At 38.5% G+C, this 24,571-nt stretch overlaps 1 protein-coding gene across 1 annotated transcript in view; it reads left to right on the forward strand.

Moving 5' to 3' along the window:
* The window catches only part of CC2D2B (coiled-coil and C2 domain containing 2B), a 140,579-nt gene that overhangs the window by 83,241 nt on the left and 32,767 nt on the right, over positions 1–24,571 (forward strand). The window contains exons 19-24 of the mRNA XM_066240388.1: positions 8,445–8,537; positions 9,406–9,497; positions 11,997–12,167; positions 13,745–13,841; positions 14,643–14,752; positions 22,650–22,746. Of these exons, the coding sequence (XP_066096485.1) occupies positions 8,445–8,537; positions 9,406–9,497; positions 11,997–12,167; positions 13,745–13,841; positions 14,643–14,752; positions 22,650–22,746 (660 nt within the window). The remainder of the gene's footprint in view (positions 1–8,444; positions 8,538–9,405; positions 9,498–11,996; positions 12,168–13,744; positions 13,842–14,642; positions 14,753–22,649; positions 22,747–24,571) is intronic.

Raw genomic sequence — 24,571 nt, forward strand, 5'->3', positions numbered from 1 at the left:
ACACTACAAGAACTATCTGACTCCATCAGAAAGCAATATAAGAATAATAGGCATACGTGAAAAAGAAGATAGGGATAAGGGAATGCCTATTCAAACAAATAGTTGATGAGAACTTCCCAAACTTATGGAAAGAGATCTTGAAATCCAAGAAGCAAACAGGACACCTAATTATCTGAATACATAAAGCCTTCACCAAGGTACATTGTATTAAAACTGTTCATTGCAGCATTGTTCACAGTGGCCAGGACATGGAAACAACCAAAAAGCCCGTCAATAGATGACTGGATAAAGAAGATGTGGCACATATACACTATGGAATACTACTCAGCCATAAGAAATGATGACATTGGATCATTTATAGCAAAATGGTGGGATCTTGACAACATTATACGGAGTGAAATAAGTAAATCAGAAAAAACCAGGAATTGTATTATTCCATACGTAGATGGGACATAAAAGTGAGACCAAGAGACATTGATAAGAGTGTGGTGGTTATGGGGGGAGGGGGGAGAAGGAGAGGGAAGTGGGAGGGGGAGGGGCACAAAGAGAACTAGATAGAGGGTGACAGAGGACAATCTGACTTTGGGTGATGGGTATGCAACATAATTGAACGACAAGATAACCTGGACATGTTATCTTTGAATATATGTATCTTGATTTACTGATGTCACCCCATTAAAAATAAATAAATAAATATAATTTTAAAAACTGTCAAAAATTAATGACAAAATAAGAATTCCAAAGGCAGCTAGGGGAAAGAAGAAAGTAATCTAAAGGAAAGCCCATTAGATTATCAGTAAAAACACTACAAGCCTGAAGATAGGCGACCAAATATTCAAACTACTAAAAGAGAGAAATTACCAGTCAAGAACAATATACCCAATAAAGTTCTCCTTTAAATATGAAGGAGAAATGTGGACTTTTTCTGATATACAAAAGCTGAGAGAATTATAACAAGAAGACCTCCATTGCAGGAAATATTCAAGGGGGGGCTATTCTACCTGAAACAAAGAACAAATGGTCACAAAATTACAAGTAAGATCACCAATAAACTTACAGCATAAACAAGGATAATTTGTGACAACAAAAACATAAAAGAGAAGGTAAAGGTCTGAATTTGCAAAGGACGATGGAGATCATATGTATTCAAAAGAAAAAGGACTACTGTATATATGAAAGTTTCTTTTTCATAGTAACCACACACTCAAAAATACCCCCAAAACTGAGACACCTAATTTAAAAAAAGAGGGAACAAAAGTATGGAACATAACTAAACAAGAACAACAGACAGAAACACAAAAGAAAAGAACAAATAGAGCCACAGAACTACCAGAGAACAAAGGATAAAATGGCTATAGAAAATCCTCATACATCAATAATTACCCTAAATTTAAGTAGATTGAATTCACTAATAAAAGCACAGAGTAGCAGACTGGATCAAAAACCAAAACCCAGATTCCAAGATGGTGACAGAGTAAGCAGACATTCCAGTTATCACCTCCCAGGATGAAATTGGATTACAACTTAATTTAAGAACAATCATCTTGAAAAACTAACTTTGGACTAAATGAAGAGGAGTCTATAACAAAGGATCACAGAAGAAGCCACATCGAGACTGGTAGAAAGGGAGAAATGCAAAAAGGGCTGCCCACTCTCAGAAGCGAGTGGTGGCAGTAGATTTGGAGGGATTCTCACTGTGGGGAAGTTTGCTTTGAGAGCTGTGTCTAAGCCCCAGGACGGGCACCCCAGCCTAGAGCACCAGAGCCTAGAAGAGGCACCCACATAGCATTTGGCAGTGAAAAGGGCTGAGGTTTCGATCTGCAAGAAAGAAACGAGCTTTCAGAGATGCAGGCTCTGTCCTAGGCGGCCAGCACAGAAAATCTCATTTACAGCCACTTGCCTGGGGCTCTGTTGCAGAGAGGGCTGAGAGAATGAGTGCTGTGGGAAGAGAGTGTGAAGTTGGTGGCCCAGGGAGAGACACACTTGGGGATGGCCACTGAAACACCTGTGCTGAGTCATTTTCCAATACTTCAGTCACCATCTTTCTTGAGTGAAACAGCCTTGAGGCATCGGCCTGGGGGGAAGCAACTGCCCTACCATCGGGAATGTCTCCTGCCCCACTCTAAGGAGATTGGGCTGTTCTGAGAAGTAAGCCAGGAAGCAGGAGGCATGTCAGTGACTCAGTTTTCTGGTGTTGAGTTCGGAGCTTTTCCCACACTCTCCCAAGTCTAGGACTGGTGCTTCTGCCTCACTAGAGACTCAGTAGAAACTGTCCGGACTGCAGGTAGACCACACCTTTGGGTCTCAGAAGCCACACCCACCAGACTCCTGGAGGCCATACCCTACTGGGGTCTGTGAAAAAAAGGTATGGACAGACTGACACCTGGGGTTGAGAGGCAGAGCCACACCCATCACCATTCCTAATTCCTGAATTTCCTCAGGCTCTAGACTCTACCAGAGGTTTTATTACAGTAACCTAGCCCAATTAGCAGCCAGCAGACAGAGGTTGCAACGGGCAGGGTCTCAGGGAACCTTGGCCTTTTGCTGACCTTCCCCTAGGTCAAGGAAATACAAACAAGTGAAAGCATATACCATGTCTATGGAGAGGAAGAATTAACATTATTAAAATGTCTCTACTACTCAAAGCAATTTATAGAAGAAATAGATATGTTCCTAGAAATGTATGACCTACCTAGACTAAATCGTGAAGAACTGAAAATCTAAGTAGACCAATTAATAGTGAGGAAATTGAAATAACCATAAAATATCTTCCAAAAAATAAAAGTCCAGGACCAGACAGATTTATTAGTGAATTCTATATAAAATTTAAAATAAAATTGATATTTATCCTTCTCAAACTCTTCCAGAAATGGGAAGAAAAGGCAGTACATCCTAACCAGTGGTGGGATTCAGCCAGTTTGCATCAGTTCATCAGAACTGATACCCAAATTTTTGTTGAGTTTGGTGAACCAGTTGTTAAAATGGCACTTGTAATCAGGGTTCTTTCTAAGATGAGCACCCGGGCAGCCACCCAATGTGGTAATCACAAATTTACATTCCTTAGTATTTTTTAACATTCATCTGTGCAACAGCATATTCTAAGTGCCTGTAGTAATGTTTATTCTGTCTATAGGTGAAAAGAATTGCAAGTGAAGACGCCAATCAAGAAGCAATATGGAAATATCTTAAATAACAGTTTTATTGTTTTTTGTCAGGTATTTTTATTAATATTTTTATTATACATTTTATTATACATTTTTATTAATATTTTAAAATTCTTTCTTATAATCTAGTTTTTTGTATCTCTTTTATTGTTCTTATTTAAGTATTAAATGCATGAAATAATAAACTACCTTTTGGTATATTATTCTTTTATACTTAAAATGGTCAGTAGGGCAGAGAAATAGTTGTTAAATTATTTGAATCCCACCACTCTTCCTAACACATCCAAAACTTGGCAAGGATAATGCAATAAAGAAGAAGAAGAGGCTGAGTAAGGTGTTGGGGGGAGAGGAGGAGGAGAAAGGAGAAGGAAGGAGGAAGAAAGAGAAAGAAGGAGGAAAAAGGATGATGAGGAAGAAGAAAAGAAAACTAATCTCTGGTGAATACAGATACAAAAATTCTAAACAAAATACTAGCAAATAAAATACAACAGTACGTTAAAAAATAATACATCACAGGCCCTGGCCGGTTGGCTCAGTGGTAGAGCATCGGCCTGGCATGCAGGAGTCCTGAGTTTGATTCCTGGCCAATGCACACAGGAGAGGCACCCATCTGCTTCTCCACTCCTCCCCCTCTCCTTCCTCTCTGTCTCTCTCTTCCCCTCCCGCAGCCAAGGCTCCATTGGAGCAAAGTTGGCCCGGGTGCTGAGGATGGCTCTATGGCCTCTGCATCAGGAGCTAGAATGGCTCTGGTTGCAACAGAGCGGCGCCCCAGATGGGCGAAGCATCGCTTTCTGGTGGGCATGCCGGGTGGATCCCGGTCGGGAGCATGCAGGAGTCTGTCTGACTGCCTCCCTGTTTCCAACCTCAGAAAAATACAAAAAAAAAAAAAATCACAAACAAGTGGAGTTTATCCAAGGGCACAAGGATGGTTCAACATATGCAGATCAAGCAATGTAAGACACCATATTAATAAAATAAAGGATAAAAATAATATGATCATATCAATAGATGCATCAAAAGCATTTGATAAGATTCAATATTCTCTGCATATAGTTGTAAAATTTGTTGAAATTTCAAGGGGAGAGATCAGGAGTATCTCTCACGCTGCCATTTCTCTGACCAGATTCAATATTTATTTATGGTTAAAATAGGTATAGAAGGAAAGTATCTCAGTATAATAAAGGCCATATATGACAAACCATCAGCCAATATCATAACGAATGGTGAAAAACTGAAAGCTCTTTCTCTAAAATCAGGAACAAGACAAGCTGCCCACTCTCTCCATTCTTATTCAACATAGTTCTGGAAGTTCCAGCCAGAGCAATCAGGCAAGAGAAAGGAATAAAAGGTATCCAAACTGGAAATGAAGAAGTGAGAGTGTCACTCTTCACAGACAACATGACTCTTTATATAGAAAACTCTACTCCACCAAAAAACTATTAGAAACAATAAACAAATACAGTAAAGTTTCAGGATACAAAAGTCAATGTATAAAAGTCCACTGCATTTTTGTATACGAACAAATTTCAGAAAATAAAATTCTTTTTGCAATTGCAACAAAAGGAATTAAATACCTAGGAATAAACTTAACAAAGGATTTGAAGGCCCTGTATACTGAAAACTACAAAGCATTATTTTTTAAAAAAAATTGAAAAAGACACAATAAAATAAAACGTATGTTATGTTCATGGATTATAAGACTCAACATAGATATAATATCCATATTACCCAAGGCGATATACAGATTTAATGCAATCTCCATCAAATAAGATTTTAAAAATAAATAGAGCAAAAAAAATCATCATGTTTGTATGGAACCACAAAAGACCCCAAATAGCAAAAGCAATCATCAGAAAAAAGAATGAAGCTGGAGGTATCATCCTACCTGACTTCAAATAATACTACAGAGTTATGATAATCAAAACAGCATGATATTGACAGAAAAACAGATACACAGATTAGTGGAATAGAATTCAGAGCCCAGAAATCAAACCACATGTATATAGACAAGTACTTTATGACAAAGGAGCCAAAAACATACAATGGAGAAAAGAAAGCTCTTTAATAAATGATGCTGGGAAAATTGGTAAGCCACATGAAAAAAAAAAAAGAAACTAGACTACCATTTGTTCCTATGTGCAAAAATTAATTAAAAATGGCCCAAAGACCTAAATATAAGACCTGAAACAATAAATTACATAGAAGAAAACATAGGTACTAAACTCATGGACCTTGGTCTTAGAGAAGATTCTATGAATTTGACCCCAAAGGCAAGGGAAGGAAAGGCAAAAATAAATGAATGGTACCCTATTAACTAAAAAACTCTGCACAGCAAAAGAAGCTACCAACCAAACAAAAATAGCAACCAAATGAATGGAAAATATATTTGCAACCAACAGCTCCAACAAGGGGTTAATGTCCAAAAAATATAAAGAACTTATACAATTCAATACTAAACAAATAATCTAATTTAAAGATGGGCAGAAGACTTGAACAGATACTTTTTCCAAGATATACAAATGGCCAGCAGATATATTTTTAAAATTCTCAAGTTCACTTTAGCAGAGAAATGCAAATCAAAACTACAGTGAGATATTACCTCACACTTGTTAGAATGACTATTATCAAAAGACAGGTAACAAGTGTTGGAGAGGTTATGAAGAAAAAGGAACCCTCATCCATTACTGCTGGGATTGTAAACGGTATAGTCACTATGAAAAATAGTATGGAGGTGTCTCAAAAAATTAAGAATAGAGTTACCATATGACCCATCAATCCCTCTCCTGGGTATCTGCCCCAAAAATTTGAAAACATTTATTTGAAAAGATATATGTACTCCTTATTTATTGAAGCATTATTCACAGTGACCAAGACATGGAAATAACTGAAGTGTCCTTCAATAGATGACTGGATAAAGAAGATGTGGCATATATACACAATGGAATACTACTCGGCCATAGAAAAGATGAAATGCTGCCATTTGTGACAACATGGATGGACTTTGAGAATATTGTGCTAAGCGAAATAAGTCAGTCAGAAAAAGCTAAGAACCATATGATTTCACTCATATGTGAGATATAAAACTGAAACTCATAGACACAAACAACAGTATGGTGGTTACCAGAGGAAAAAGGAATGGAAAGAAATAAAGGGTAAAGAGGGTAAATATATGGTGATGAAAGATGATTTGAAATGCAATTATAGATCGTATATCATAGAAGTGTACACTTGAAACCTATATAATCTTATTAACCATTGTCACCTCAATTAATTTAATTAAAATGTATAAATTAGAGAAAGATAATAATTTGCTTGACTGGTTGATGGTAGTGTACTGGATAGTGTCGACCTGGGACACTGAGGTCCCAGATTCAAAACCCCTAGGTTGCTGGCTTGAGTGGGAGCTCATCTGGCTTGAGCACAGGCTCACCAGCTTGAGTGCAGGCTCATTGGCTTGTGCATGGGATCATCGACCCAATCCTATAGTTGCTGGCTTGAGTCCAAGGTTGCTGGCTTGAGCAAAGGGTCACTGGCTTGGCTGCAGCCCCCTGGTCAAAGCACATATGAGAAGCAATCAATGAACAACCAAAGTACTAAAGTGCTGCAGCTATAAGTCAATGCTTCTCATCACTCTCCTTGCCTCTCTCTCTCACTCTCTTTTTCTATCTAGCTAAAATAAAATAAAATGAAAACTCCATAGATTAGGAAAACATATTTGCAACCCACATAACAAAAGATGAATATCCACAGGATTTAAGTAACTCTTATAAATTAAGTATGTTAAAAGTAAATAAAACAATATGAAATATAAATATACAGAGTGGTACCTTGAGATATAAACAGACCAACATGAAAATTTTTTAAGATATGAGCTGCAACTCGGTCCGTATTTTTGTTCGAGATCCGAGCAAAATTCTGAGACACGAGTCGTGATTAAGTTTTTGTGGTTTCATTTTAAATAAAGAAAGTGCAGTTTTAGTTTGGTTTAAAGAAATGCAGTTTTAGTTTATATTTAGTGTTAAGAAAGTGCAGTTTTAGTTTAAGTGTCTACAGTACCTGCATCCCTTCCTCCTTCCCTCCTCCTCCGCCATTCACCTCCGTTAGCTGCACTCATCTGTCCCCAAGGTAAGAATACAGTAATAAATAACACTTTCTTTCTTTTATTTCATATATTTTTTTATGCATTGGTAAAGTATACATTTGTGTTTATTAATTAAAAACATGTCTTTTTTCATAATTTAGGATGGTTTGGGGATAATTCACAGGGTTGGAATGGATTAAATCTATTTCAGTTATTTTAAATGGGAGAAATTTGTTTGATATACGAGTTGACTGACTTACGAGCTCGGTTACAGAACGAATTAAATTCGTATCTCAAGGTACCACGGTACTCTTAAGTAAAAGTTACTACAGTACTTGTTAACGGAACTAGTTTCAAGATTTCTAGTGGATAATTAGAAGAACAAAATAAATTGCTTTTTGATAATAGTGTTTGTTGTAACATGACTGAAATTCTAAAGTATCTACTTCATTATTTTTTGTAGTCTTTGATAATACTGTTTTGTAAAATGCTTTTTATGGGCATTAGGGATGTATCCCACAAATGTAGATATAACAGATGCAAGCTTATTTTAAATTATGTAGACTAAGCATCCTGACAAATAATCCTATACTGACTGCTGGATATAAAATTAAAGTTACTGATTATAGTCTACAATGTATTGGCTACTTACTATGTGCCATGCATTTTACTGATATTGTTTCAGGTAAGTCTCACAACAATCTATGACAGTGGCAGTTTAATTATTATTATTACAACAAAGGAAACTGAGGTCTGCAACAGTTAATCAACTTTCTTCCCAACCACACAGTTATTGAACCCAGGACTGTGTGCCTCTAAAGACTACTCTCTTGACCACTATACTATTTCCCATTGGTTTTGTTTTTATTGATTGCTAGGTAAATGCACATGTGAGGAATATTTCTCAATCATCTTGACATATTGTTATGATTTTCTCAATTGCAAATTATTTTCTTATAATTATTATTTTAATTGATGAAGGGACCTCATCTGAGAAGCCAACAAAATATAATCATAAACTGTTTTTAGCTAATTCTCAGTGGGAGAATCTGAAAGAAAGGTTTTCTTCTGTCAGTGCCAGCATGTTGCCAATGTCTTCTACTCATAAACTGAAATAAATGGGTAATATTTTATTGCAGCACCTCATATCTGCACTCTGTCACATTCAAGAAATGAAACTAATTCAATTCTCTGTTTAGGAATGTCTAAGTCAGATAGAAAAGGAGATGTCCCTTTCAGATGTGAATTCTATTACTGCTCAAAGGATTAGTTCTGCCAATTTTCTGAAAAAGGTAACAACAAAATAATACTTAATATGTTTGCATTTACTCTTATGAAAACTGGTCTGCTGGATGTTATGGTACCATACACGTCAGAGAGAGTCAGACAGACAAATTACTTACTCATCACCTCTTTTTGATCACCGAGGGGTTTTCTGTTCTGTTCACTTCCTTTTCACAGTTAGCTGCTTACCATCTGTAAATATGCTGTTGATCTCCATTGTTGTTGCAGAGTTTACTTCAGTAATCAGCAAACTCATTATTAGTGCACATCCCAACTTTTCCTGCTTAAACATGAACACTAATAACTTTGCACTCTTTTTGACCCTGAAAGTTCACTGATAAACACGCCAGCATTTTGCCAGGATCCTTACTTTTACTAGTAATGTAGTAGACCACAGCAGTTCAGGGGACGAAAGGATGAAGGAGCTTAAAGTCAGAACAGGACTGAATAAATGGAAATACAGAAATGTGATTATTCTTTGAGTTTGTTTATCAAGATTCATTTCCATTACAAGTGGCTGTTAGGGAAATGCAATCACAGAGTAATCATTTCCTTTGGTGAAGACTAGTTCTGTCCATGTGTGCTGTGAGTTAGGTGTAAAAACAGGTGAGAACAGAATTTAAGATGACATGAAAGAGATATGGAAAGACAAAAAAGTAGGAAGAAAAAACTTGCTTTGGTGTGACATGAATGTGAGAGGTAGGGATGATTTTAATAATGGAAGCAAACAGATCCATATTTTCACTTAACTAATCCCCCTTTCCATTCATTGCTTACAAAAATTAGTAGCAAAAAAATAGTGGCACCAGTAGCATTATAAATATTTGATCTTAAAATATGAACTATGCATTTCTTAAATTCTGAATTTTTTTGTAGATGAGAAAGTTGATAATGAAAAGAATTGTCAAAGTAAGCAAATTTAACTTATCAGATATTGTGGCTGATTATGAAGAAATTGTATCTGCAAGGTACATACTAAAATTATTATATAAAATGTGAAGCTTTATACTAATACCTTCAAAATCCTCTAATAAGTTCTCTACATTTATATTAAGTTACATGTCAAAAGATGCAGTTACAAAGCATAAAGTGAAATATGGTGGTTTGAAATATATTTGGTCATTTTAATATTGCATTTTTGACATACTGATATGATATGTATTTTCAATTGTATAGTATTTTATTTTAAATTTATTTATTTATGAGAGAGAGAGAGAGAGAGAGAGAAAAGGTGAGAGAGAGAAAAACAGAAACATCGATCTGTTCCTGTATGTGCCCTGACTGGGGATTGAACCTGCAACCTTCACATATTGGGATGATGCTCTAAAACCAACTGAACTATCTGGCCAAGGCAATTTATATTGTATTTTAGTTTTTTTTGTTTGTTTGTTTTGTTTTTTTTGTATTTTTCTGAAGCTAGAAACGGGGAGTGACAGTCAGACAGACTCCCGCATGCGCCCGACCAGGATCCACCCGGCACGCCCACCAGGGGCGACGCTCTGCCCACCAGGGGGTGATGCTCTGCCCACCAGGGGGCGATGCTCTGCCCACCAGGGGCGAAGCTCTGCCCACCAGGGGGCGATGCTCTGCCCCTCCGGGGCGTCGCTCTGCCCCGACCACAGCCACTCCAGCGCCTGGGGCAGAGGCCAAGGAGCCATCCCCAGCGCCCGGGCCATCCCCGCTCCAATGGAGCCTTGGCTGCGGGAGGGGAAGAGAGAGACAGAGAGGAAGGAGGGGAGGGGTGGAGAAGCAAATGGGCGCTTCTCCTGTGTGCCCTGGCCGGGAATCGAACCCGGGTCCCCCGCACGCCAGGCCGACACTCCACCACTGAGCCAGCCGGCCAGGGCCTGTATTTTAGTTTTTAATGCTCTTCTACTGATAGTTTTTAGGGCAAGAAAGAAAAGAAATATTTTCTGTCTCAAACTAGTTTTGCCCTAAGATTTTCCTGTCCTGAGATTGCTAATGGAAAAGTCACACACTAAGCTTGTAATCTACCCCTTTCAAAACTGTGAATCCTCAGTCCTATAAGGGCACTGTAATCCATAGCAGCTGGGGGAGCCTTCGACTGGAGTAACTCAATTCTCGTACTGTCCCATCTATGACATTTAGGGTAGAAACAGGAGTAGGGATGCTTCTGGGAAACCACACTGGAGCCATTTGCAGGCTTGTGGTATTGCCAACAAGGTTTTAATTGGTTTAGGATGTTGACATCTATTGTGTTTTATTTTTAGTCTTTGGGGAGAAAAAATTGTGACCATAGGGCAATAATTTCATACATTTATGTTTCAAGGTTGGCAGCATGTGTAACTAACTTCTATTTCAGATTCATGTAGAAAAGTTGAGTTTTTAACCACTTCTAAGAGAATGATTCTTGGAAAAAAAAGATGTATTCTGAAAGAATAGCATATTTCATGGAATTACCTTTCCACACCCTTGTCTCTTGTTGGGCCATTTACCCAAAGGGCATGGAGCATTCACCTTCCCTCTCTTAATGTAGCGTCTCTTCTATGCTCAGAATATAATTCCTGGCCCTGGCTGGTTGGCTCAGTGGTAGAGCATCAGCCTGGCATGTGGATGTCCCAGGTTCAATACCCAGTGAGGACACACAGGAGAAGCGACCATCTGCTCCTCCCCCCTCCTCCTTCCCTGTTTTTCTCTTTCTCTTCCTCTCCTGAAGCTATGGCTCAATTGGTTTAAGTGCATTGCCTGGGCACTGAGGATGGCTCCGTGGAGCCTCCGCCACAGGCACTAAATAGCTCAGTTGCGAGCATATCCCCAGAAAGGCAGAGATCAGTCCCAGACAGGGGTTGCCAGTGGATCCTGGTTGGGGTGCACACAGGAGTCTGTCTTGCTATCTCCTCTCCTCTCACTTGGAAAAAGAAGAAAAAGAGAAAAAGAATGTAATTTCTTCCTTGGGTTTAAAACAACTGTCTTTGCTCCACAATGGAGAGCATATGGCTCAAAATAATGGCCTTATTTAAAAAAATTAATTTTTAAAATTTATATCTTTTTTTTTTTTTTTTGTATTTTTCTGAAGCTGGAAATGGGGAGAGACAGTCAGACAGACTCCCGCATGCGCCCGCCCGGGATCCACCCGGCATGCCCACCAGGGGCAACGCTCTGCCCACCAGGGGGCGATGCTCTGCCCCTCCAGGGCGTCGCTCTGTCGCGACTAGAGCCACTGTAGCGCCTGGGGCAGAGGCCAAGGAGCCATCCCCAGCGCCCGGGCCATCTTTGCTCCAATGGAGCCTCGGCTGCGGGAGGGGAAGAGAGGGACAGAGAGGAAGGGGGGGAGGGTGGAGAAGCAAATGGGCGCTTCTCCTATGTGCCCTGGCTGGGAATCGAACCCCGGTCCCCCACACGCCAGGCCGACGCTCTACCGCTGAGCCAACCAGCCAGGGCCTAAATTTATATCTTTTAAAACTAAGTTATCTTGTATATATGTGACTGATCACTTTTATCTTTAGCCAGTTGACACTTGCAGTTTGTAAGCTTGTTAAACGACGAAGAAAGTTAAAGCCTCAGAGGAAAAAAAGGGAAAAAGTGTCAGCACAGACCCTCTGTGATGGAGATGTTAAGATTCTTGTCAGGATCCTGAGGGCTTATAATATCCCAAGCAGGAAAACAACAGTTAGTAGGTAAGGCAATATGCATCCATTTTTAGAGTTACAAAAGATCTATCTTAGCTATAAATTTCTGTATTGTTTAATTTATATATCTTTACACTTTATTAATGCTCCATATACAGAAATTTAATGAAAGTGGAAATCTTCATTTGGATAGTCAAACTTAGTGTCATTGCCATGTATTAAGAGTTTGTGGAAGTTTGAAATGCCCAAAGTAACTTTAACATATATATATATTTTTTGGTGTACTGTATAAAATAAATGCCTTTTGTTTTGTTCCTTATTGTGAAAACTTATAAAGCCACTGTTGCCAACTACATTATTCTGTGCCACTGGCCCCACTCAGTATTGGAACTAAAACACTGGAGGGAGTAGACTTTGTGTGAGACTTCTCATTTTAGATGACTTCTGCATAAGTCGGATGTTACCCATCTCTTCTGCAGGCACTCAGGGGTTTTATTTGTGTTTCTTGTGCAGAGGATATGTGGAACCAGAATGGGTATCACAGCTGATTAATACCAAATTAAGGCATTGTAAATATTAAATATTCATGTATATTTAGTGCATCTTAAATGTCGAACGTCTCTCATCTATTTGGTTTCATGTATGGTTCATATATGGCTATTTAGTAGCTAGGTAACTCAGGAATATTAAGCATAGCTCTCTTTGTTTAACATGCATGTGCTCTACTTGTGTATCGTCTGTTTACTAGATCCTATTAATTTTGTATATGAAAAACAAGTATTTTGCTTACTTAGCTACTAATCTATAGTTAAAACCTTTTAAATGTTTTGCCTATTTTTATATCCAACCTTATTTATTTAATAGAATTGATATTCTCAAAACAAATGCACATTTCAAAGGTTGCTTGTGATATGACACAATAAAATCACTGCCATGCTCTGTAATCATCAATTTGTAAAGGAAAGAATGTTTCAATACCAGAAATATGAAGGGTCTCATCTTAAAGTATCTTTGCTTTATTTTTCTCCTTTACTAAGGAAAACTTTATCATAGACTGAATCCAACCCATATTTCAGAATTTGGAGCCACTCTTTCAGAGCAGTGATTATCAGATGTTTAGTTCTAACCATTACAATATGAAAATCCAAAGCAAAGTCTGTAAAATCCAGGGTAATTAGATTATATATGTCCATAAGCATAGGCAAATTCTGCCATTCCCACTAGAACTAATATTAAAACTAACTGAGACTGACCAGGCGGTGGCGCAGTGGATAGAGCATCAAGTTCCAGATGCTGAGGTCACCGGCTTGAGCGTGGACTCATCTGGAGCACAGGCTCACCAGCTTGAGCATGGGATCATAGACATGACCCCATGGTCTCTGGCTTGAGCCCAAAGGTCTCTGGCTTGAGCCCAAAGTTGCTGGTTTGAGCAAGGGGTCACTGGCTGGGCTGGAGCTCCCCAACCCTGCCCTGTCAAGGCATATATGAGAAAGCAGTTAATGAACTAAGGTGGCCCAGCTAGGAGCTGATGCTTCTCATCTCTCTCCCTTCCTGTCTGTTTCTCAGTTAAAAAAACAAAAACAAAACTAATTAAAGCATGTGTCTCCCTATTGTTTTTCCTGAAGAGCCTTGGATATACCTACTTATTTGAAATCATCCGTATCCCGTCTGAGATATAAAGAAACAATCAAATCGGTAGCCTCAGATGTGATCTTAAATGCGGTAAGCGTTAGTAAGCACTTTTATAAAGTGCAGTTTTTGATTATATTTGCCCTGGAGTGCAGCTGGCTCCTAATTGGTCTTTCCATCTCTAATCTGTTGTGCTTCAAGTTTACTTTCCATAATGAAGGTGCTCTTTAGAAAATGTAATTCTAACCATTTAATTCCCTGCTCCCCTGCTCTCAGGATCTATAGAAAAAGGTATAAGTTCCCTAGAATGCCTACAAAAATCTGTAATGATCTGGCCCTTACCCATCAGTCAGCAACATCACATCTCTTTTTGCCCAGCAGCAGTATCATATACCACTGGCTCTAGAAAGACTGTGTATATGCCCTTTCTTTTGTCTGGCATGGCCTCCACACAGCTCTGTATTATTGGCCACATTACTGCTTAATGTTTCTAAGCTTGAGCTCAAGCATTGCTTTCTCTGTGAAGCTCTTGTCCTCACCTCCAGCAAATTAATTATTCCCTCTCCTGAGTAACTGTTGTACCTGGAATATATTTTTATTTCATTTCTAACATTTCATTGCAATTATTTGTTTAGCTGTTTATTTTCCCCTAATAGACTATACAATCTATAAGGGAAAGTTACATTTATCTTTAGATCCTAGAAAAGTGTCTAATATTGAATAGGACCAACAAATGGTTATTAAATGAATGAGTGAATAAGGGTTGTTTGAAAATCTAGAAAAAGTAAGCCATCCAGTTGTCAACCAGTAACCAAGTAATTTTCTATCCTTCTGTCTTTTATTAACTGCATAAAATATTACAAAAATTTAGTCAGTGTTTATTACATGTTTCAGAATACTGTACACCCTTTTGTGGAAGTTTCCTTTCAAAACACTGCATACCAAACCAGTACTGCAAATGGATCTTATCCATGCTGGAATGAAGAAATTAAAGTAGACTTTGTGTAAGTTGGAGTCCATTATTCCTCTTTCTTAAAAAAAGAACAGCATTATTAAAAATAATGTTTGAGACCCTGGGTGGTTTGCTCAGTAGGTAGGGTGTTGGCCCAGGATATAGACATCCTGGGTTTGATGCCCATTCAGGGCACACAGGAGAAACGACTATCTGCGTCTCTCTCCTTCCCTTTCCCCCTTCTCTCTCCCTCCCACAGCCAGTGGTTTAGTTGGTTTGGGTGTTGCCAAACCAACTGAGGATAGTTTATTTGATTTGAGAATCAGGCCCAGACTGGGGTTGCTGAAAGAACCCTGGTCAGGCGCATGTGGGAGTCTGTCTATCTCCCCTCCTCTCACTTAAAAAAAAATGATTGAGATAGGCTTTGCTTTTTAAGCTTTTAAATTATGAAATATTTCTTACATAGATATTAATATATAATGTATATAAAATTGTAAGTTCTGAGGAAAAATAATAAAATGAATACTTACATATCTACTTTCCAGCTTAAAGAGTAGATATTACAAATACTTTGGAAAGCCCCTTCATGCCAACATCTAATTGTATCCCCCTGCTTTCCCCCCTGATGTAACAACCATGAATTTGTGTTTGTCATTGCCTCTCTTCCCTTATGATTTTAGATCATAGGTATTTATCCCTATGTATTATTTACTTCTGGATGTTTTTCATCTTTATATAAATTGAATCATCTTTTGCAATCTTGTTTCTTTACTCTTAGTTATTTTGAGATATTTATCCATGTTTCTATTTATAGTTCTTCCTCCTTCTCTCCTTATCCTCCTTTTTTTTCCTCCCTCCCTCCCTCCCTCCCTCCTTCCTTCCTTCCTTCCTTCCTTCCTTCCTTCCTTCCTTCCTTCCTTCCTTCCTTCCTTCCTTCCTTCCTTCCTTCCTGTCTTCCTTCCTTCCTGCCTTCCTGCCTTCCTCTCTTCCTTCTTTCCTTCCTTCCCTCTTTCCTTCCTTCCTTCCCTCCTTTTCACATCTACATAGTATTCCACTGTATTAAAATGACAGAGTTTATTTATATAATACTTTCTCCTGTTGATACACACTTATTTTTTTAAAGTTTATTTTTAAAATGTTCCCACTGATTGAGGGGGAGGGATGATGGGGGAAGGGGGAGAGAGAGAGAGAAGAATCAACTTGTTCCACTGAGTTGAGTACTCATTGATTGCTTCTCGTAGGTGGCCTGAGCAGGGATTGAACCTGTGACCTTGATGTGCTAGAACAACACTTCATCCACTGAACAACCTGGCCAGGGCCCACACTTGGCTTCTTTTAATGTTTTGCTATTGCAATAATGTTGCTCTAAACATGCTTCTACTGTCTTCTGGAGCACACATGCAAGAGTTTCTTTGCAAGACAGTAGCTCTCAAACTTTGTTGTGATCTAGAAATCACCTGTATAGTTTCTTATAACATTTCTGGGCCCACCTCCATAGTTCCTAATTCAGTAGGTCTAGTGTAGGGCCTGATAATTCCATTTCTAACAAGTTTCCAGGTGTTACTGATACTACTAGTCAGGGGACTTTTTGAAAACCTTTGCTCTAGGACATATGTTTAGGAGTGGTATTGCTAGGTTGTAGTTGAATTCAGCTTCAACTTTACTAGATAATACCAAACTGTTTTCTAAAGTAGTTATACTGAAATTTGCTCCCAACAGCAGTATATAAAAGTTCCTATTGTGCTACATCATCAATAATATTTTGTATTTTAAAAATTATTTTTTTCTAATGTGATGAATCTAAAATGATATTCTCATTGTGGTTTAACTTACATTCCATGATTTCTAATGAGATTGGGTTTCTTTTTTTACACATTAAAAAATATCAATAGGGACCCTGGTCAGGTAGTTCAGCTGACTGGAGTGTCATCCTGATGCACCAGGGTTGCAGGTTTAGTCTCCAGTGGGGCACGTGCAAAAGTCAGCCAATGAATGTATGGATGGATGGAGCAGCAAATCAATGTTTCTCTCTCTCTCCCTTCTCTAAAATTAATAAATAATAAAAATGTTAATACTAAATAAACTTTATTATTTAGGGAAGTTTAGGCTCAGTAAAATCGAGAGGGAAATACAGATAATTTCCACATGTCCTCTCCCCACAACACACACATACAGCACCCCTCAGCATCAATGTGTACATTTGTCACAACTGATGGACTAATATTGACACATCATTATCAAGCAAAGTCCACAATTCCCACTAAGCTTTACTCTTTGTGTCGTACATTCTATGGATTTTGACAAATGTATGACAACATGTATCCACCACTATAATATCGTACAGTTTAGTTCCACTGCCCTAAAAATGCCCTGCGCTTCATTTCTTCATCCCTTTATCTTTCCCCTGGAACCTCTGCAAACATTGATAGTTTTACTGCCTCCATAGTTTTGGCTTTTCCAGAATTAAATTGCATTAGTCAAGGTTCTCTAGAGAAACAGAAGCAATAGGGTGTGTGTAACATGGGTGAGCCTCATCCAATCAGTTGAAGGCTTAATAAAAAAAGAATTACCTTCCCTTAGGAAGAGGGAATTCTGCCAGCACACTGCCTTCAGACTTGGAGTGCAACTTTTCTGTGGGCCTCCAGCCTGCCCGCAGATTTTCAACTTGTGTGCTTCACAATCACGTAAGCCAGTATACAGAGGGTATTGCTTTATTTAAAGTCTACTGACTTATTTGTTAATGTGGAAAGAACACTTAATATGAATGGGAATTCACCTTCTTAATATATTTTAAGTGTACAACATATTATTGTTGACAGTAGGACAGGGTTGTACAGCAGATCTCTAGAGTTTACTCATCTTGCTTGCCTGATATGTTATACCTGTTAATTAGTAACTTCCCATTCCCCACCTCACCCTGGCTACTCTTTAATTTTATGAATTTGATTATTTTAGATGCTTTATATAAGTGGAATTAGGAAGTAATAGTCTTTCTGTAACTGGTTCATTTTGCATAACATTCATGTCCTCAAGAGTCGTCAGTGTCACATCCTATAGAATTTCCTTCCTTTTTTTTTTTTTCTGAAGCTGGAAACGGGGAGAGACAGTCAGACAGACTCCCGCATGCGCCCGACCGGGATCCACCCAGCATGCCCACCAGGGGCGACGCTCTGCCCACCAGGGGGCGATGCTCTGCCCCTCCAGGGCGTCGTTTTTGCCACGACCAGAGCCACTCTAGCGCCTGGAACAAAGGCCAAGGAGCCGTCCCCAGCGCCCGGGCCATCTTTGCTCCAATGGAGCCTTGGCTGCGGGAGGGAAAGAGAGAGACAGAGAGGAAGGAGGGGGGGTGGAGAAGCAGATGGGCGCTTCTCCTATGTGCCCTGGCCGGGAATCGAACCCGGGTCCCCCGCACGCCAGGCCGACGCTCTACCGCTGAGCCAACCGGCCAGGGCCTCCTTTTTTTTATGATGATGAATTATATTCCATTCCATTCCTCTTTTTATTTGTTATCCACTCACTTGTCAACAGATATTAAGATGTTTCCATATCTTGACTATTGTGAATAGTGCTGCATTTCTTTGAGGTCCTGGTTCAATTCTTTTGGATACCCAAAAGTGGGATTGCTGGATCATAGTGAGAAACCTCGGTATTCTTTCCATAGCAGCTGCACTATTTTGCATTTCTACCAACAGTGTAAAAAGGTGCCAATTTTCCACATCTTCACCAACACTTGTTATCTTTTGTTTTTTGGATAATAGTCACCTTAACAAGTGTGAGGTGATAACTCATTGTTTTTATTTTCATTTTTCTTGATGATTAGTGAACATTTTATTATTAGTTAGCAATTATTGAGCATTTTTTCCTACACCTGTTGGCCATTTGTGTGTCTTCTTTTTTATTTATTTTTTGACAGAGACAGAGAGAGAGTCTGAGAGAGGGACAGATAGGGACAGAGAGGAAGGGAGAGAGATGAGAAGCATCAATTCTTCATTGAAGCTCCTTAGTTGTTCATTGATTGCTTTCTCATATGTGCCTTGATTGGGGGGCTTCAGCAAAGGGAGTGACACTTTGCTCAAGCCAGCGACCTTGGTCTTCAAGCCAGCGACCCTTGGGCTCAAGGCAGCGACCATGGGGTCATGTCTATGATCCTACGCTCAAGCCAATGACCCCTCACTCAAGCTGGTGAACCTGTGCTCAAGTTGGATGAGCCCGCACTCAAGTTGATGACCTCAGGGTTTCAAACCTGGCTCCTCTGTGTCCCAGTCTCTATCCACTGTACCACCGCCTGGTCAGGCTTGTATGTCTTCTTTCGAAAATATCTATTCAAATTTTAGCACATTTAAAAACCAGATTGTTTGCTTTTTTACTATTGAGTTGTATGTGTTTCTTATACTTTTATTTTATAATAATTTATATATATTACAATATATGTTGTTTGAAAACATTCTCTTCCATGCTATAGGTTACTTTTCACTCTGTTGGTTGCTTCCTTTTCTGTGCAGAAGATTATAGTTTGATGTAGCTTCACTTTGTTTACTTTTGCTTTTGTTATCCATGCTTTGGTATTATATCCATGAAATCATTGCCAATGTCATGAAACTTTTCTACTGTGTTTTCTTCTAGGATATTTACAGTATTAGGTATTCCATTTTAAGCCTTTAATCCATTTTGAACTGATTTTTGTGTTTGGTTTAAGATAAGGGTCTAATTTGATTCTTTTGCATGTAGGTAATTTTACTGACACCATTTGTTGAAGAAACTGTCCTTTTCTCATTGTGTATTCCTATTGACCTGTTGTAGATGTAGAATTTATATCTGGGCTCTCTATTCTGAGACATTGGTCTTTATGCCTGTATTTATACCAGTACCATACTGTTTTGATTACTATAACTTTGAGATATAGTTTGAAATCAGGAACTGTGATGTCTTCAGCTTTGATCTTCTTTCTCAAGATTCATATTTTATGCTATAGCTATAGAAATAGGTTTTTGTTATTGGAAATAAAGTACACGGATCAAGTCAAATTTGAGGCCCTGGCCAGTTGGCTCTGTAGTAGAGCATCAGCCCAGCATGTAGATGTCCCAGGTTTGATTCCTGGTCAGGGCACATAGGAGAAGCACCCTTCTGCTTCTCTACCCCTCCTCTCTCTCGCTTCTCTCTCTCTCTTCCCCTCCTGCAGCCAAGGTTCAATTAGAGCAAGTTGGCCCCAGGCACTGAGGATGGCTCCATGGCCTCCACCTCAGGTGCTAAAAAATGGCTCGGGTTGCAACAGAGCAAGGGCCTCAGATGGGCAGAGCATCGCCCCCTAGTGAGCTTGCCAGGTAGATCTGGTCAGGCACATGCAGGAGTCTGTTTCTGCCTCCCCTCCTCTCACTGAATAAAAAAATGAAGACAAATTTAAAATACAGAGTTTAAATTATTCTCTAAACTCAATTTGCAGTTTTCAGTTGTCGTTTCCTATATACCTTTAGTTCTTACTGGGGTGAAAGGTTTATAAGGGACTATTAACCACATTTATTATCAAAATCCTTTCTCTTTTCCTGGTACCCTTTCCCTCTTCTCCTCCAAATCTTTTCTGCAGATCATGTGTTTCCTCACTATTTGCATGGTTCCATGGTGGCATCACTGACTTTTTAACTCCTGAATTTCTCCTGGTTGAATGCCAACCTCATGGTCTCCTGGACCTTGGGCTTCTAGTGTTGCTTTTCCCTCCAGCATTTGTGTTCTTGACCTTGGCTCTTTATAAGTGGGTCTTGATTCCCAGGATGAAACAGTCTATCTATGCTTACAACTTCCAGGTACTGACTTTCCTAGAAGATTATGCAAATAAGGTCCTGGCTATAGGCTCTAGCCAGAAAATTCTATAGTCATTCAGTCACTTTCAAACTAATAGCCTTGAGGGAACATATGCAAGCTGTGGGAACATAGAATTACCAACCACAAGTACTTTCCCCAGTCCTTCCTTGCTGAAGAGTTTTGACAGAATCCGCCTACCTATCCCACTGAAGGAAATTGTCTGTACTATATGAATATTCACATCCCAGCTACCAAACTGAAAACCTCTGGACCCTAACCAGGATTTGTAATAAGAGAAAGACCCGGTTGATGTCATTATTTCAGCTTGGGAGAAAAAAAAAATAGACCAGTATATCTTGGAATTTTGCTAAATTAGGTGCTGTGGGTACTTCTCCTTGTAGCAGAAACCAAGTCTATTCTTCCAGATTCAACATAAGCTCAATGGTATTTTCAGTCTTTGGCCAGGGTTTTAAACAGTTCTTGTAATCTGCTTGCTTGTCTGGACCGCATACTTCTTATTTTGCCTTGTTCTCTGATATCTGCTTACCGGATCTTTTTTTACTCTTTGTATATGAAGGGAAATCAATTCTATTATATTGTATAATATTAAGTTATTAATATATAAAAGTTTATTTGTTTAAAAAGTTTACAAAAGTATAAAATGTGATTATATGTGTTGAAATATTTGGCATGTTAATTTAGACATCAGAGTTAGAAGAAATATACTACATTAAATAAATGAACTTAGGATAACATAAAATAGTCAATAAGATAAATAAACTTATAAGTGAACTAAAGCAAATAAGGCTATAGAGTATTTATATTCTTGAAATTATAGCAATGAAATAAGCCTCTTGGTTGTGCATTTAGAGCACAACCAAGTTAATCAGAGGGTTCAGCTAAAGCAAAACCATTCAGCTACCATTTTTCATTGTTTCAGATATGAGAGCTCTCTATTCCCTTATCCATGTGACATTTTAATGAATAAAAACCACATACAAATGGAGTAGGAAGTAATAATAAATAAATAGTAAATAGTAATTAGCCTTGTTAGTTCTACTTTGGAGGAGAAATTGTGAAATTTGAGGAAAGTTTTGGATAAAGTTGCAAGATAATGTAGGGCTTTAGTGATTTAAAGGATATACATACTAAGTTGAATCACTCAAAAATGTCTTGAGGATGATGGTTATCATCTCTCCTGCTAGCACAGTGTAGTAAATTCACATTGTCTCCCCTGTCATGTCTTAGACATTCAACAGGAAAGGAAACTGTTGAAGGAATAGGGTAGGAAAGTCAGCTTATCACTTAGAAATATCAGGGAACTTCAACTTTAAAATTATTCTCTAAACTCAACTTTTTTCTAAACTAAACTAACATTTGTTACTGTGTCCATAGGTCTCAGAAAGTTATACAAACTATTGGAAAGCCTTTAAAATAGTAGCTGCTTTTTAAAGCAACAAGCTTCAACAAATAACATCAGTGGCAGTTGGTAATGAAAAGAGCCTGGCCTTTAAAGGCAGTCCAAATTGGGTTCCCATTAGAGCTCTGTCACTTGCTGGTGGCATTAACTTCTCTGGACTGTTAGAAGTTTGGTGGGGATTCTATGCAGAAGCCGGAGCTGAGAGAGAAAGTTCATTGCTTGTGACATACTACAGAATTCTTTCAGCTACCTCCCAAAATTATCTGGTCAAGTAAGTCATCAGCAGACAGCTTGCAAAATTAAATGCATTCTGCTATCTCAGTTCTGATTGGAGAAAATAAATGTGGGAAAGAGAATAAACTCTTAGCTGAGAGCATAAGAGCAGTTTTTATATGTGTGAACTAGCAGTAACTAGCAGAATTTAAGATAGTTGGAAAATCTTAATGTACCATACTCCAGAGAATTTGTTTGCCATGAATACCTTTAGTAGAAAGTCTTTCTGCTTGACATTTAAACATTTTTGTTCTTTACTCAAGTTATCTAAGAAGTAAATAAGATAAATTACAAAGCGCATACTAGCTTTAATGAAAGATAGTAGTTGTCTTCAAAGCACACAGATTTTTCTTAGCTTACACATTATAACAGAAAAGAACACAAGTAATTTTATAGTCCTTTATGAATAATACTCTTATAAAATAAATTAAGCATTTAAATATATTTTTCTTATTTACAGTTCACCAGGACATGATTATAGCTTATCAAGTTTATCTAAAATAAAAGATAACATATATATCAACATTTTTGATGAAATGTTTATTGAAGAACATGAGGTAAAGTACAATAATTAAAATGTTGAAATAATTCTAAGGTCAGACTGAATGAAGTCTAGTAACATATTTGTAAATTTGCTTTTAGATGCAATATCTATTTCTAACATTTTCTAAAAAGGATTTGGGGCAGCTTGAAATAAAATCAGACATTTGACAAGTCAGTTCAAAAATAGTAGAGATCATAAATTATATATAGGAGGAAGACGGGTAAATATGCCAAGAATTTGGGAGAAGTAGATTTCTGCAAATAAACATTACATTAAAACGTGAGCTTCCTGGTAGCCAAGATAGAAAGATAAGCAAAAATGGCTTATACATTTATTCCTGTGTGATCAAAGAAAATATACCACTTCTATAAAAAAGACCATAAGGCCCTGGCCGGTTGGCTCAGTGGTAGAGCGTCGGCCTAGCGTGCGGAGGACCCGGGTTCGATTCCCGGCCAGGGCACACAGGAGAAGCGCCCATTTGCTTCTCCACCCCCTCCGCCGCGCTTTCCTCTGTCTCTCTCTTCCCCTCCCGCAGCCAAGTCTCCATTGGAGCAAAGATGGCCCGGGCGCTGGGGATGGCTCTGTGGCCTCTGCCTCAGGCGCTAGAGTGGCTCTGGTCGCAACATGGCGACACCCAGGATGGGCAGAGCATCGCCCCCTGGTGGGCAGAGCTTCGCCCCCTGGTGGGCGTGCTGGGTGGATCCCGGTCGGGCGCATGCGGGAGTCTGTCTGACTGTCTCTCCCGGTTTCCAGCTTCGGAAAAATGGAAAAAAAAAAAGACCACATGGTTCCTAAAAGCCAGTTCTAGTCAACCAAAAATTTTAAATTACTAAATGTCTTCCTCATAGATATATGAAAGTTCCTAACATAGTGCCTACTGCCTTTGCAAGCTCTAAAATAAATGTTAGTTTCTTTCCAACTGAAGTGGGCACTAAAAGTATAAGGATGCATATCCATTATACCGTCTCTCTTAGTGTTCTGCGTAAAGGCTTTCATATACATGTCTATCAAATTCTATGGCAACACTATTGAACACTATTCTATATGGAGGGATTGGGGATCAGGCTCAGAGAAGTTGAATTAGACCTTGAAGTATGATTCATGAATGAACTTTCTATGAGAACTACTGAGAAACATAATGGCAATGTTTTCCAATCCAAGAGATACAGACATAAACATATTAAAACAGTTTCTATCAACTCTTAATAAAACCTGAAGGAAAAATATTAAACAGTAATTTGGTAATGGCTATTCTCCAAGGAGTTTAACTGAGTATAGTTTTCTGATGATCTAACTGATAAAGAGCACAGCTTAGTAAACCAAAAGAATGCCTTACAGACTTTCTTTCTCAAAAGTGAATTATTGCAATGATTGGTTTGACCAGGCAAGAAAAAGTTTAAAAAGTTTGTTACCACCAAACTAGTATTACAAGAAATGTTACATGGTTTTCTTTAAGTAGTAGAAGAAGAGGAGGAGGAAAAACAAAAACAGGAACACAGAAGAATAAAATGGCAATAAATATGTGCCTATCAATAATCACTTTAAATGCAAATTATTTAAATGCTTCAATCAAAAGACATAGGGTAGCTAAATGGATTAAAAAAAAGACCTATATATATGCTGTCTACAAGAGACCCACCTCATAATGAAAGATACACACAGATTAAGAGTAAAGGGATGGAAAAAGATATTTCATACAAATGGAAGTGAATAAAACAACAGTACATATAGCTGACAAAATAGACTTTAAAAGAAAGGCTATGTAGCAAGAGACAAAGAAGGACACTACCTAATGATAAAGGGAGCAATCCAACAAAAGGCTATAACCCTTGTAAACA

This window comes from Saccopteryx bilineata, chromosome 7 (genome assembly GCF_036850765.1).
Source record: "Saccopteryx bilineata isolate mSacBil1 chromosome 7, mSacBil1_pri_phased_curated, whole genome shotgun sequence".
NCBI lineage: Eukaryota > Metazoa > Chordata > Mammalia > Chiroptera > Emballonuridae > Saccopteryx > Saccopteryx bilineata.